The sequence below is a fragment of the Furipterus horrens genome, unplaced genomic scaffold (assembly GCF_987537825.1).
Source record: "Furipterus horrens unplaced genomic scaffold, mFurHor1.1.pri manual_scaffold_4, whole genome shotgun sequence".
Lineage (NCBI taxonomy): Eukaryota > Metazoa > Chordata > Mammalia > Chiroptera > Furipteridae > Furipterus > Furipterus horrens.
In genome coordinates this window covers 198,734,213-198,747,912 of record NW_028327174.1, presented here as the reverse complement: position 1 = coordinate 198,747,912, position 13,700 = coordinate 198,734,213, and the positions used below count along the sequence as shown (strand labels likewise).

Genomic DNA, 13,700 nt, shown 5'->3' with positions numbered 1-13,700 from the left:
GGGCGGGGCGGGGAAGGGGAGCAGCATGCCGCTGCCCGGCCTAGCGCGCGCCGGGCAGTGGCTGAGTCGCGGCATGAGCGGGTGCGTTTTGGAACCCCGGCCCCCAGGGAAGCGGTGGCTGGTGAGTAGAATGAGGGGAGGCTTCCTAGGGGCTCCCGAGGCGTAACTCCAGTTTTGCTACTGTCTCCCGCGCCAAGTCCCCCGAACTCCTTGTCTCAGTTTTCTTATCTAGAAATGGGTCCGATGCCCCGCAGGGATCTCAACTTCGGGGAGCTCCGCCTGCGCAGCCCGCGGGGCTCCAGTTTCCACTCAGCCTTCTGGAGTCGCCGGGGTTTCCGCGCCTCCTCTTCGCGACCCTTCCCTTCTCCGTTACTACTTTCTTCTGCTTTGGGTCCCAGGGGCCATTGTGAGATAGGGGCCGGCGAGGGTTGTCGGGCCTCAGTTTCCCCGGTGCCGCCCGCAGGTGGCCGGCCTGGGGAACCCTGGACTGCCCGGCACGCGGCACAGCGTGGGTATGGCGGTGCTGGGGCATCTGGCGCGGCGGCTGGGAGTGGCGGAGAGCTGGGCCCGCGACCGTCGCTGCGCCGCCGACCTCGCCCTGGCCTCGCTTGGGGATGCCCAGCTGGTCCTGCTTCGGCCGCGGCGTCTCATGAATGCCAACGGGCGCAGCGTGGCCCAGGCCGGTGAGTTGAGGGCACCAGGGGCAGGCTGGCCTGGCCGGGAGGGCGCAGGGGCCAGAGGGGAGGGATTCTGGGGTGCCTGTTGAGTTCCAGCTGCCACACCGCCTCGGCTATTGTGGGGGCGTCAGTTTCTTTACACGTGAAGGGGGGTTAGCTGCGGCCCCTCTTTATGGGGGCTGTGAGGTGGGCAGGTCAGCAGTAACCAGGGCCACCGTTCCCCTGTGCCAAGCGGAGCTGTTCGGGCTGACAGCCGAGGAGGTCTACCTGGTGCACGACGAGCTGGACAAGCCCCTGGGGAAGCTGGCTCTGAAGCTGGGGGGAAGCGCCAGGTGAGGCCCGAGCTAGGGATGCTGGCCTCCCGGTGGGGGTGGGGAAGGGGTGCCGACCCAGGGAAGCACTGACTGCCCCTTCCCCGTCCTTGAAGGGGCCACAACGGCGTTCGCTCCTGCATCAGCTGCCTCAACTCCAACGTGAGTCCGCCCCTCTGCCCCGCTCTGGGTTGGGTGGCTGGGCACGGAGCCCCAACCCTCCTCACCACGCTGCCCCGGCCCCCTTGCTCCTCCACAGGCGATGCCACGGCTGCGCGTGGGCATCGGGCGCCCGACGCACCCTGGCGCAGTGCAGGCGCACGTGCTGGGCTGCTTCTCCCCCTCGGAGCAGGAGCTGCTGCCCCCACTGCTGGAGCGCGCTACGGACCTGCTCCTGGACCACATCCGGGAGCGCAGCCGGCGGCCCTCGTGGGGCACCTGACGCTCGCCTGCCACGTCCGCGGAGGGGCAACGCCCACCTGTGGTGTCACTTTTGTTTTAATGTATAAAGACATTTTATTTATTTAAAAATTATTTATTTATTTATTGTTTTTCTCTGCTATCACTTATGTAACTCTTTCTGGGCTGCTCCAGGCCTTCTATGGATTAAAAGGGGACTGTGGCCGGATGGGTCCATTTTGCGGATGGGGGTTGGTCTCTCTGTGTCTTACTTGGAAAGTAGGGGAACTTCCGGAAGACTAAACTTTTTGAACGTTTTTGGAGAACGAGAGATGTGGACCTGTAAGATTAAAGATGCCTGCTTGGAAGTTCCTCGGGGCGTTCCTATCCTTCCCCCTCCTGTGGAGGAGGCAGGGGCCAAAGGGCCCACGGGGCCCAGCAGGCCCCCCTCCCAGGGGCCGTGTGGACACGCTTAGCCCGCTGAGGCCTTGCCTCACCTTTCTGCAGCCCATTTCCCAGAGTGCAGTGTGGCTGAGCTGTGGTCTGCACCCAGGGCTGGCTGCCGTCTTATTGCCACGGGGGCCCTGGGCACACTCACCTCAGAGCGGCTGTGTGTGTGGGACATCCTCATCTGGGTGGTATGTGAGAGCAGCCTGAGGTCCTCGGGGTTGGGTGGGATGTGGGCCCGTCGGGGCACCAGGCCCAGGTCCCCCGGCTGGTAGGCTGTGATGCTGGACAGCTGCTGCTGCAGAGGCCGCAGCCGGGGTGGCTGGGTGCCACACAGGCTGCGGGGAGGGGCCCGTGTCATTGCCTCCACTTCATAGATGCGGAAGCTGAGGTTCAGAGAGGCGTCGGGGAGCCCGAGTTCTGGCCCAGGGTCACTGAGGAGGGCCCTTAGACAAGCCCCACAGCTGCTTCTGGGGTCGCACAAAGTCACTCACTTCTCCTTGGGGCCACGGGCCTGGCTCTCCATCTGCGGCCTTGGGACTGTGGCCGAGCTGAGCATGGCCAGGAGCTGCTGTAGCATCTCCCTGCGCTGCAGCTGGAACACTACATCATAGTCACCGTCCTCTTCCTCTGGCTGCATCTGCCGGTAGGGGTCGGGCAGGCCTGGGGGTCGGGGGGGGGGGCCCACCACCCACCGCCGCTAAGTCCAACCCCAGCGCCTGTTTTCGCACAGTTCCCTGGCTATGGTGGGATTCCCATTCTCCGCATGGGAGGGCTGAGGCCCAAGGCCTTCCAGGGCCTCTGGGAAGGACTGCATCCAGTTCCTTTAAGACCTGGAAGGGATCTTTGAGTTGCAGAATCAGAAAAGGTCAGACTTGCCAAGAAAGTCTCAGGGGAGGTCGGGCCTCTGACCCTGGCCAGGGCTTCTCCACGTGGCCCAGCTATCTCCGAGCGGTTTCTGTCCTTGGCTCACTCCCCGCCCCCCAACTTTCACCCGCTTCTCGTCACCTGCAGGATGTACTGTAGGAAGGCGGTGGCCTGGTCCAGGGCTGTCTCCAGGCTTGCCCGAACCTTCCGCTCTTTGGTCAGCTCCCGCTGTCGCCGCTGCGCCTCGGCCTGCTGCCGTTCTAGCTGCTGGGTCAGCTGGTCTCTCTGGCTCCTGGTCCAGGGCCAGACGAGTCAGCCGCTTCCTGGTTCCAGGGTGAAGGACCCTGCCATCACTCTTTAGCCCACGGGGACCCCCATCCAGCCCGGTCTCAGCCTGCTTGACAGAGGAATCCTTGAGGCCCCTCTACAGGGGGGAGGTCACTGGCCTGCGTCATGTGGCTGTGAAGAGATGGACGCCCACCTGCTCCCACCGCTCACCCCGCCGCGGGCCACACCTCAGCGCCTCCTTGTCCTTCTGCAGCTGCAGGAGGCTCTGCCCCAGCTGGCTCAGCTGGAGGCGCAGCTGCTCGGCCTCCACTCTGCACTGCCGCTGCTCGCAGCACTCCTTGGTCAGCATGAGGATGACCTGCGGTGCACACAGGTGGCCGTGCCCTGGGCCCACTGCGGGCCCTCAGCCAGCCCCACCGCCCCAGCTCCGGACTCAGCCAGGGCTCCCTGCACTGTGCAGAGAGGCCGCCTCTCTGGACAGCTGCTGGGCAGAGCCCCCAGCTCCGGGAGTGGGTTCCACTTCAGCAAGTTATGGGGCTTTAAACCAAGTAAAGAAAAACTAGAGCTGGGGCTAGCACCCCGGAGCCTCACAAGGAGGGCCTGTCCCCTCAGGGCTGCCTCCTTCTTGACTTGGCTCCAGGCCAGGCCTCTAGGGTTCCCTCCTGCTTTAGGTGCTAAACACCCTGTGATGGGGGCCTGGCAGGCACACCTTCTTGTGGCCTCTGGTGTTCTTGGCCATGACCTTCTTGGTATTCTCCAGCAGCTCCAGCTGTTGGATCAGCTTGTCTTGGGCACCCTGGAGTTGGTCATTCTCCTGCAGCAGCCTCATGCCATGCTGGCAGGCCTTGGCCAACTGCAGCGTCACAGTGTTGTTCTCCAGGATGGCCCGCTTCGTTGTGTCCCACATCTGGCCAGCGGCCATGTTTTGGAACTCAGCGGCCACCAGGTTCAAACGCTGAATGATTTCCTTTTTCACTCTAGGCAGGATGGGTGGGAGTGAAGGGGGTCAGGCAGAGTGGGCACGGACCTCATGCACCCCCTTCCTATGTGGGGGTCCTCAGAGTGCTTATGGCCACCTATGCTCTTCCCCCCAGGAAGGGGTGGGCTGTGGGCAGGAAGTTTCTCATTGTAGACTCTCTGTACCTTTGGAATTGTGAACCAAATCAATGTATTACCTATGAAATAGATAAATATGACTTAAGTCACAGAGTGGGGCAAAATAACATTCAGGGGTTCTCCAACGCTAGCATGAGGCTTGGGACTGGGGACCTTGGTTATTTTCTCCCATCCTCCGTTCATCAGCCAGGATTCCGAGGAGTGCAGGGTGGGGAGTCCATGAGCTAGCGCAGTGCCCCCAATTAAAAGCCGAGGCAAACGGGTCTGAGGACTGGGCTGTGCCTGGCCCCACTGATGAAGGCTTCCAGCCCCGTGGTTGCCCACCTGTCCTGGTCCAGCACAGACTTCTTCTCCAGGTTGTACACGTAATCCTTGTATTCTTGCCCCTGCTTCTGCAGCTGGTCCTCCAGTGACGTGAGCTTCTCCGTGAGCTCCTCCTTCTGTAGCCGGAACTCCTCCAGGGCTGCCAGCTTCCCCCCTGCCCCCCCACAGGGCACAGGCCTGGTGAGGGGCTGCCTGAGATGGCAGGTCCTGAGGGCAGCGAGGGCCTAGAGCGATGCTCCCCGCTCCCCACTTCCTCTTGCCAGCCGTGGTTTCTGACTCAGTGGGGCTGGACGCCTGCCCCTGCACTTGGTCCTGCCCACTTTCATCGTCTCTGCTTGGCAAGTGCTCTGGTCCCCTCCACTAATCTCAGTAAGACTGGTCAGGTTCCACTTCCTCTGGGAAGCCTTCCTGGATGTTCTCCTCTTCTCCCCTCTCATGAAAGCAACAGTGATAACAGCTATTCAATTTGAACACCTCTGGGCCAGGCAGTCATGCTGTCATTAAGCCTCAAAACAGCCCTTGCCATGTGGGTGACCTTGGCCAAAGTACTTAACCTTCCTGAGGTGCTGCCTTACCTACAAATGGGGGAAGATGGTATTTCCTGCCTCGTAGGATTGCTGGGACAAGAATGGAAGATAATGTATTGGAAGCAGCATGCAGCTGCTGTTATTCAAGGTGGATGTATTATCCCCATTTCCCAGGTGGGAAACGGTCAGAGAGAAGAGCCTGCCCAAGGCCACAGAGATCACGGTAGAGCTAGGACCTGAGCCCAAAGAGCCAGAGTCTCGGGTTCCCTACCTCTGGTGTGCACGCCCAGGCCCCTCACCGATGATGATGTTCTCCATGGTGAGCTGGTCCTTGGTCTCCTGGAACTCATGGCGCACCTGGGCTAGCTGTGCCTCGAAGGCATCCTTCTCCAGCTCCTTGGCCAGCTGCAGGCTTTGCAGCTGCTCGTTGAGGTCGGCGATCTCATCCACCCGCTGGTTGAGCGTGCGCTTGAGGAAGGCCACGATCTCCTTCTTGTTGTTGGCCAGCTGCTCAAACTCCTGGCGGAACAGCTTCTCCTGCACGGCCAGCTCGTCCCATTTGCGCTGGTACCTGAGCGGAGGGCAGGCCAGAGCTCCAGGGGCTGGGCAAGCCAGGCCTGGGCGCCTGGGCTGCACTCCTCAGGCCCCTTCCACAGAGGCATTGGAGGCTCCCCCTGGTCAGAATCCAGCCTTGTCTCCCCCTGATCTGCGCTCATGACCGCAGCCAGTGTCTCCTCAGTGCCTGACGTTCATCACGTCATCAGACTGTAAGTCCCGTGATGGCAGAGCCTTTGCCTCTCGTGTTCACAGCTGTGTCCCCCACACTTAAAAGACAGTGCCTGGTACATAGTAGGTACTCTGTGTGTATTTGTTAAATTCTCAAGACAACCCATAAGCAGGGAGGTATTTGATGATGGTACTCATCTTATAGATGAGGAAATGGAGGCTCAGCGGGATGAAGAAACTCCTACTGAGTAAGTGGCAGCACCAGAACTTGAACTGAGGTCGATCTGAGGCGGGGCCACAGCGCTTACTGCCGCAGCTGACCAGCCCTGTGCCCTCCCTGACACCTGGGCACATGGCAGCCCCGAGCCTTTGCACCTGCTCGCTTTCCCTCCCCTCGTCCATTGAGTGTAACCGCCTCAGCGGAGCCCTCTTGGCCCCGAGCCATATTTGTGACACTCTCTTTGGTGCCCTTCAGTAGGTTGGCCCTTGTCCCTCCGGACAGTTGAGAACTGATGTGTCTGTTCCACTTGGCAGACCCCTGACTCCTTCACCACTGTCTTCTCGGGGCCTGGCAGAGGGGCTTGGCGAACAGCAGGCACCAGTAACTCTCCCAAATGCATTTCCCCTAAAATACATTCAACCTCAGCTTGAAGGAAGCTTATGAATTCAGAGAATCACAGAATTGACTTACTGGTTTCCAATGGAATAATTGGTAGAAGTTATTTGGAAAGATGTTTTACTTCACAATTTACCCAACATCTTTTGAATAGCTGTTGCATAAAGGCTGTGCATCCTTGGGGAAAAGGAAGCGGCCTGATGCAGAGAATTTGGGGGCTAGGGCTCCCATTCTGGCACCTCTTCCTCTTGGAGTGACTTCCCCTCCCTGAGCCTCAGTTCCTCCACCTGAGCAATGGGGACGGTGTCACAATCTCTCTCGTGGCTCTGTCTCAAGGACACAGTGACCACCAGCACAGGACCTGCCTGGCGCATGTGAAGGACTCAACATTAGCTTTAGCTGCAACATGTGGGCAAGAACCTCTGCCTACTCATCACCAAAGGGTTTTGTCTTTTTAAGAGTCATTCTGAGGCTTACTTAGTGCATGGTAACTGGGAGGGAACTTAGTTTGAAAATAAGAAAAATGGGCAAGTGAAAGTATCTCGGAAGAGTTAGAGAACCCTCACATCCCTGGCCCGGCCTGCGGGGGCCAGCTCTGGGCGGAGAGCCTCCAACCCAGCAGACCAGCCTCCCTGCCCACCCACCCACCGAGCCAGCCTGTCCTCCAGGTCTCGGATCTGGATGTGGTAGAACTCCTGGGACTCCTTGGCCAATGTCATGTCCACAGCCATGCTGGGATCCTTCTTGCCACCTTTCTTCTTGACCTCGGGGTCCTTGGCCCCCTTGTTTGCCTTCTTTTTCGGAGCCATGGCTGATGACCACCCCTTACTCCAGGGCTCCTTTAAAAGGCCAGGTGGTTGCTAAGGAAGTTGGTGTCATACATAGCAACCAACTGAGGGAGTGAGGCCAGGCTTAAAGGGGCCCTGCCCTCTTCTTGGCAAGGCTGGCATGGCGAATGGCCTCCACCTCCAAGGCTGACGGCATCTCCATAGAGGCCCTAGGCTGGGGTAGAGACCAGGATGCCAAGCTCCTGGGGCACACTTTTGGGCTCTGGGGAGACCCATTTCCCCCCCAAGTGATAATAAGTGATGTGGGAATATTTCAGTGGGTCAGAGCCCTAGAAATCAGTACCCTGTCCCTTTGTGCCCAGAGCTCCTCAGGACCAGAAGAAGCTGGTCACCTGGCCCCCAGATCAAGGAGCCCCTCTCCTGAGACCTCTGAGACCAACTTCATCCTTCGGTGGTGTGTCTACACAGGATCATTCAGTTCACCCAAAGAGGGGTGGGGAGGCAGTATGGTAAGAAATAGATGTTTATTTTTTATTCCTTTATGAGTTTATTTGAGCCAGTCTGATGACATGCTAGGGAGCAAGATCTCGAATGCTCAAAATAGACATTTTATGTAGGAGGCTCCCGTACTGCGGTCCTGGGACGTCCCTGCCCAGAGGCTGGCTAGGTCTTCAAGACTCTGTGGTAGGGTTCCACCTGCCCCACGCTGACCCCGGCCAACAAAGGCCTACTCCGTAGCTCTGGCCCGGGGTGGCAGCAGTAGGGCAGCCACTCTTCACCCAGTGCTTCCTGGGACAGTGGCAGGTCCTCTTCCACCCTGAAAGTCTGGAGCTGGACAAGGGGAAGCGCAGCGTGCCTTCAGCATTTGGGGTTGGTCTGAGTGGCTAGATGTTGTGAACAGCGGGATCCTTGCAGTGCGAGCCAGGGGACAGGGAAGGGCCAGAAACTGGGTGGTGGATTTTTTTTTTTGGCAACGAGGCAGGTTGGAGCAGTGGTTGGTTAAAAGTGGGCTCAAGTTTGTCTGCCCTGGATGGCAGACAGGGTGATAGAGGCCCCAGGGGGGAGAGAGGCCTGACCCAGTGCCCAAGACTTGGGGCCGGCCCCTGCAGCCCCAAGCAATGCCCCACCTCCAGCGGGACACTGCCTCCTCCCTGACCTAGGCAGCTGCCCCACAGAAGCCTAGACCAGGCGAAGGCTCTCCACGGTGCCTGTCCCCTGCTAGCTGCCCTCTTTCTCCTCAGGCCTCCAGGGATTCTACCCTTCTACCTGAGGTCCATCATGGGGAGGGGGTAGCTCTGAATCCCCAGCCCAATGGGTAGCATGGCCAGCAGCCCCTCAGGCTGCCCGGCGCCCACCGAAGGTGTCCGCTCTGGGACCTGTACTCCATCGTGTGTCAGCACCAGGGCAGCTCCTGGGTATCAGGGTGAAGTTTGTAACTGTGGCTGCAGTCACGTGGCAAGAGTGACCACCTGGACTTCCAGCAGCCTTCTAGGTGGTGGGGGTGGGGAAGGGATGCTACACGTTGAAGGGTCCTTGTTTCTGGAGTTTGTTTGGAGAGTCTCCCCAAAGCTCCCTATTCAGGGGCCAGAGGCATCACCGTCCCCAGTGAGACCATCTCATTGCTGCTTCTCCAACTGCATTCTGTGTCCCACCCTGGGGACGGGTGGAGGTGGGCCTGGAGCTGCTGCAGCTGCCAGGCGTTGTGAGCTGTCTTCCGAGAGGGGTCAGTGCAGTGTACACACTGGCTGGTAGGCTGGGGCACCACCACCTCTGGAAGGCTCTGGAGGAAAGGAAGCCTAGGCCCAAGGCAGACGGGGAGGCCCGGCATTATTAAACATGCCTGACACTGTGCCTGCCTCTGTGGAGCACACGGCATGACAGAGATTCATTCATCCAGGGTGTGTGTGGAGGGGGGGGGCGGGGGAGGGACTGTACTACCTCCCACTAGTGCGAGCTCATGAGGACTCAGCCTGTCACGTTCGTGGCTGCACCCCCAGAGCCAAGGATGAAAATTGGCACATAGTAGGCACTCAGTAAACATCTGCTTACTAAGAGCACACATGGAGGAAATTCTTGAATAGCATAGTAAAGAGCTCAATCCACCCTCCCTTAAGCAAAACAAGTTAACTGGTGAAGATTATTTTTTTTAAAAGAAACAATGGGGGTGGGGTGGGGCAGTGGAGAGCAAGGGGGAAAAATTGGGACAACTGTAACAGATCAACAATAAAAAATACATTAAAAAAAATAAAAGACTTCAACAAAAAAATAAGAAATAATAAAGAAACAATGATTTCAAGTATCTGGAAATTGTTCTGAGGGCATATAGGAAATGGAAAGATATTCATTAAAAAAAATCTAGAGGACTTCCAGCCAAGATGGAGGCGTAGACAGACAAGTTGCGTCTCCCTCCACGACTAAGAAGGAATACAACTACCTCAAAACTAGAAACAACCAGAAGTTCCAGAAAACCAAACTACATGGAAGTCCAGCAAACAAAGATATAAAGAAATACTCATCCAGACAGGTAGGAGGGGCGGAGCCGGGGCGGAGAGGACCTGGTGTAGTAGTGGCAGCGGCAGGCTGGCAGAAAGCGCAGTCACACATTTTAAAAAGTCAGGAGGGACACCTGGGGAGCACTCCCAGCTCCTCACCGGACCTCACAGCTCACGGTCCCAGCACCAGGGAAAATCAAGCATCATTGCTTCTGACTGTGCAAAGCAGTGGGAGATGGGGTGGAGGCAGAAACTGCAGGTCTCTCAGCAGAGTCCGCTTTTTTAAAGGGCCCCCACAGTCCTGGAACATCTGCAGACCCACCCACTCTGGGAATGGCAGCCAGGGCAGCGGCTAGAGGGGCGCCAGTTGGTGCAGAAGTGGGAGAGGTGCCTGGAAAAGGGGCGAGTGCTGGGCAGGTGGAATTGTTCCCTCTCGGACCCTCCCCCACATACAGTACCACAACGTGGTGAAACAGGTTGCCCTGTACTGATGAATTCCCAAGGCTTCGCCCCTTACAATGTAACAGAAGCAACAGCTCTACCTGGGACGTGGAGGAAAACACACACAGGAGCCTGTCAGAATGAGGAGACAGAGAAGTGTGGCCCAAACTGGGGAACGGATCAAGGTTCCAGTGGGAGAACTAAACGACGAGGAGATAGCCAACCTCACAGATGAGGAGATACACAACCTAACAGACGCAGAATTCAAAACACTGGTGATAAAGATGCTCACAGGCTTGACAGATATGCTTGAGTACAGCAAACGCAAAAGAGAAGAAGTGAAGGCTATGCTAAGTGAAACGAAGGAAAATTCACACAAAACCAATGGTGAAGGGAAGGAAACCGGGGTTCACATCAATGACTTGGAACGTAAGGAAGAAAAAAGCGGTCAACCAGTGCAGAATGAGGAAGAAAGAATTTAAAAAAATGAGGAAAACTTCCCAAATTTTGCAAAGGAGATGGACATACAGGTCCGGGAAGCACAGAGGGTCCTGGGCGAGCTGGACCCAGAGGGGACCACACCAGGACGCATCATGACTGAGATGCCAAAGGTGAAAGATAAAGACAGAGTCCTGGGGGCAGCAGGAGAGGGGCAGGGGGTTGCCTACAGGGGGATCCCTACAGGACTATCAGCTGATTTCTCAGAGGACACTTTGCAGGCAGGAAGGGACTGGCAAGCAGTATTCAATGTGATGAAAGGCAACATGCAACCAGGATTACTCTATCCAGCAAGGCTATCAGTTAGAATGGAAGGACAGATGAAGTGCTTCCCAGACAAGGTAAAGCTAAAGGAGTTCATCATCACCAAGCTATTATTATATGAAATGTCAAAGGGACTTAAGAAAAAGAAGATCAAAACTATGAACACTAAAATGACAACAAACTCACAACTATCAACAACTGAATCTAAAAAATAAAAACAAAATCCAACTAAGCAAACCAGAACAGGAACAGAATCATAGGTACGGGGATCATTTGGAGGGTTATCAGCTGGAAGTGGGGAGGGGGAGTAATGGGGAAATCGTGCAGGGACTAAGAAGCGTAATTGTTTGGTACAAAATAGACAGGGGGAAGTTAAGAATAATATAGGAAAGGGTGAAGCCAAAGTTATATGCACGACCCATGGACATGAACAAAGGGGGGGGGGTGGGATTGCTGGAGGGAAGTGGGGTACTGGGCAGAGGGGAGCAAAGGGGAAAAAAATTGGAACTACTATAACATCATAATCAATAAAATATACTTAAAAGAAAAAATCTGTCCTCCACAAGAATGAATGTGGTATTTGAGCAATGACCCACTCTCTTATCTGCTGTGGTATTTTATATATATATAAATACAAATATAAATATAAATATATATACCCTGGCTGGTTTAGCTCAGTGGATTGAGCGTCGGCCTGCGAGTTAAGTGTCGCTGGTTCGATCTTCCAGTCAGGGCACATCAGAGAAGGAAAACTCTGATTCCAAAAAACCTCCGCTGCCTTGCGGCATACCTCTTCAGGGGAAAGGCTAAGGGAGTAAACCCCGACAGAAAATCCAGAGCCGGAGTCCCTAAGGCGGTTTGACGTTGTAGTCAACACCGGCAACTCCTGTGGCGCACCTGAAGCCAAGCTGTATTGACTCCATCTTTCCCTTGGATCCTTCAGCTGCGAAGAGAGGGGGTGTCTGCTGCATGGGCAACAGCAGACCCTCCATATCACCCTGCCCAGGCTCTGTAGCTTCAGCTTCACTGGAGAGGACACTCCAGCGTCATCGCAAGATGTCGATTCAACACGGGAGGAGACAGATACTGTGTCACTCCCGAGTCGGACTGCACAGCCATTCTCGGCGGTGCAGATAGACTCTTAAGAAGCTACACCATCGTCTCTCGAGACGGACGGCTGCCGACGACGATATATAATTTGTTGCCATGTTTCTGGCACACCACTCTTAAAAAATTTCCTGTGTCTTATGTTATTCATAATGAGTCCCTTTTGGACCATACTTGAATTTATGCTAATGAGGTGATTCCTGGGTTGGGGACAGCTTCAGGGTCGGGACTGCTCACCAGAAAGACCAAGTACATAATTAGAGGGTTAGAACTTTCAGCAGACCCTGCCCCCAGCCCACCCCAACCCTGGACCTCTCAGGAGAGGAGCTGGAGGTTGATTTCAATGATCAATGCCAATGATTTAATCAACCATGGCTACCTAGTGAAACTTCCATAACAACCCCTAAACATGAGGCTTGGGGAGTTTCCAGGTTGGTGAACATCGAGCACATCCAGTAAGCTCAATGAACTCGAAGTTGAATAAACTCAAGAGGATTCAAACCAAGACATATCAAACTGTAGAAAGACAAAGACAAAAGAAAGCACCAATAGAAAAACTACTCATCACATGCAATGGCTCCTCAATAAAACAGCTGATCTCTCATGAGAAACCATGGAGGCCAAGGGACAGTAGAATGAGAAAGTACCGAAAGAAAACTGTCAACCAAGACTTCTATATCCAGCAAAACTATCCTTCAGTTCAGCATTACTCCTCTGCAGGCATTCCTCACAGGAGGGAACCACGTTACTCATCAAGGTCATGTGGGTTTGAGCCAGGCTTGCCCAATGCCAAGCTCTGTGTTCCTAGTCACTCTGCCCTTCTGTCTCCCAGGAATGAATGTCTGGTGTCACACTGAGGTGGGTGTACAGGCCCCTCAGCAGGGTCTGGCTGAGACCCCCAGCCTGGACCTGAGCTCCTAGGAAGGCAAGTCACTGGCTGCAGCTCACAGACCTGTCTCGGTTTAGTATTGCTCAGTTATGGATTTGGCGCTATCTGCTTTGGTTTGTTTCAGAACCCCCTCCCCTTCAAAGAATATTGAATACCACTGGAGACTTTCTGGAGGAATGACTTGCAGGCTCCATCTGAGCTGTGTAACTGAAGAAGCAGGACTTCTACCAGGAGCATAAGAAGGGCCAGCCTGGTTTGCCATTGGGTGGAGGTGAGGGGGGTGTAGAGAGAGGTGCCAGGTCCCCTGGGTCAAAGGGTGTCAGAAAGAGTCAAGGAGAGAGACTAGCAAGCCACGGCTGTGGGCCTGAAGGGTACAGATGGCCCTAGGATGAGGGAACAAACAGTATTCACTTTGCTTTATTATGAACTCAATGCAGAACAATTTAGAATTTAAAAATTCTCATCTTGGATCTCATTCCAAGGCGTTTTACCAGTGAAGCAACTAATGATATAAAATAATGAGCACCTGATGCGCCCCAGCTGGAGTGAGCTTCATGCGTTACTGCATCTCTCTGAGCCTCAGCTTCATCTGCAAAATGGAAGGGACCCACCCAACAGACAAGGTGTATGAGGGGACTGACATGGAGCAGTGGCTCAATGGCCACTGTCATCATTACCTCCGTTAAGGCAAGTCCTACTAGGCAATAGCTGAGTTGTGGACATACAACTTCCAGCAACTGGCCCTGACTTAAGATTTTAATGCTATAAAGTAGATAAGGATATGAATGAGTGACTGGACAGGGGAAAAAAAAAAAAAAGTTCCTACAAAGCACCCCACTTCCCTGTGCCCAGTATTCTACCAGGTTTCCAGTGTGGCCCAACCCTAATGTAACCGCCTACCGCCCAAGCCGGGCCAAACCCGT

The 13,700-nt window shown here is 55.5% G+C and overlaps 2 protein-coding genes across 3 annotated transcripts; one reads left to right on the top strand and one right to left on the bottom strand.

Moving 5' to 3' along the window:
• Positions 1 to 12: 12 nt before the first annotated feature.
• Positions 13 to 1,530, top strand: PTRH1 (peptidyl-tRNA hydrolase 1 homolog). Of its 2 annotated transcripts, none has more exons than XM_090276017.1 (5): positions 13 to 121; positions 464 to 683; positions 910 to 1,009; positions 1,105 to 1,150; positions 1,248 to 1,530. In XM_090276017.1, the coding sequence occupies exons 1-5, from the start codon at positions 26 to 28 to the stop codon at positions 1,428 to 1,430; spliced, it is 645 nt and encodes a 214-aa protein (XP_090132143.1). In that variant the 5' UTR covers positions 13 to 25; the 3' UTR covers positions 1,431 to 1,530. The 2 variants fall into 2 exon arrangements, with proteins under 2 accessions (XP_090132143.1, XP_090132144.1); XM_090276018.1 differs by having other exon boundaries at positions 835 to 1,009; positions 1,248 to 1,487.
• Positions 1,531 to 1,548: 18 nt separating this feature from the next.
• On the bottom strand, positions 1,549 to 7,126 carry CFAP157 (cilia and flagella associated protein 157). The gene is made up of 9 exons (XM_090276019.1): positions 6,947 to 7,126; positions 5,256 to 5,527; positions 4,430 to 4,583; positions 3,699 to 3,966; positions 3,217 to 3,347; positions 2,843 to 2,993; positions 2,329 to 2,474; positions 1,986 to 2,172; positions 1,549 to 1,727 (listed from the first exon to the last, which is right to left on the bottom strand). The coding sequence occupies exons 1-9, from the start codon at positions 7,105 to 7,107 to the stop codon at positions 1,656 to 1,658; spliced, it is 1,542 nt and encodes a 513-aa protein (XP_090132145.1). The 5' UTR covers positions 7,108 to 7,126; the 3' UTR covers positions 1,549 to 1,655.
• Between the last annotated feature and the right edge of the window lie 6,574 nt (positions 7,127 to 13,700).

What these genes read in the sequence shown, in the direction of transcription:
- PTRH1 (XM_090276018.1), top strand. Translation starts at nt 26, where the DNA reads ATGCCGCTGCCCGGCCTAGCGCGCGCCGGGCAGTGGCTGAGTCGCGGC. An exon ending in CCCCAGGGAAGCGGTGGCTG is followed by an intron (nt 122 to 463) that starts GTGAGTAGAATG and finishes TGCCGCCCGCAG; the next exon opens with GTGGCCGGCCTGGGGAACCC. An exon ending in GCGCAGCGTGGCCCAGGCCG is followed by an intron (nt 684 to 834) that starts GTGAGTTGAGGG and finishes AAGGGGGGTTAG; the next exon opens with CTGCGGCCCCTCTTTATGGG.
- CFAP157 (XM_090276019.1), bottom strand. Translation starts at nt 7,107, where the DNA reads ATGGCTCCGAAAAAGAAGGCAAACAAGGGGGCCAAGGACCCCGAGGTC. An exon ending in CTGGAGGACAGGCTGGCTCG is followed by an intron (nt 5,528 to 6,946) that starts GTGGGTGGGTGG and finishes CCCTCCGCTCAG; the next exon opens with GTACCAGCGCAAATGGGACG. An exon ending in AAGGACAAGGAGGCGCTGAG is followed by an intron (nt 2,994 to 3,216) that starts GTGTGGCCCGCG and finishes GCCCTGGACCAG; the next exon opens with GAGCCAGAGAGACCAGCTGA.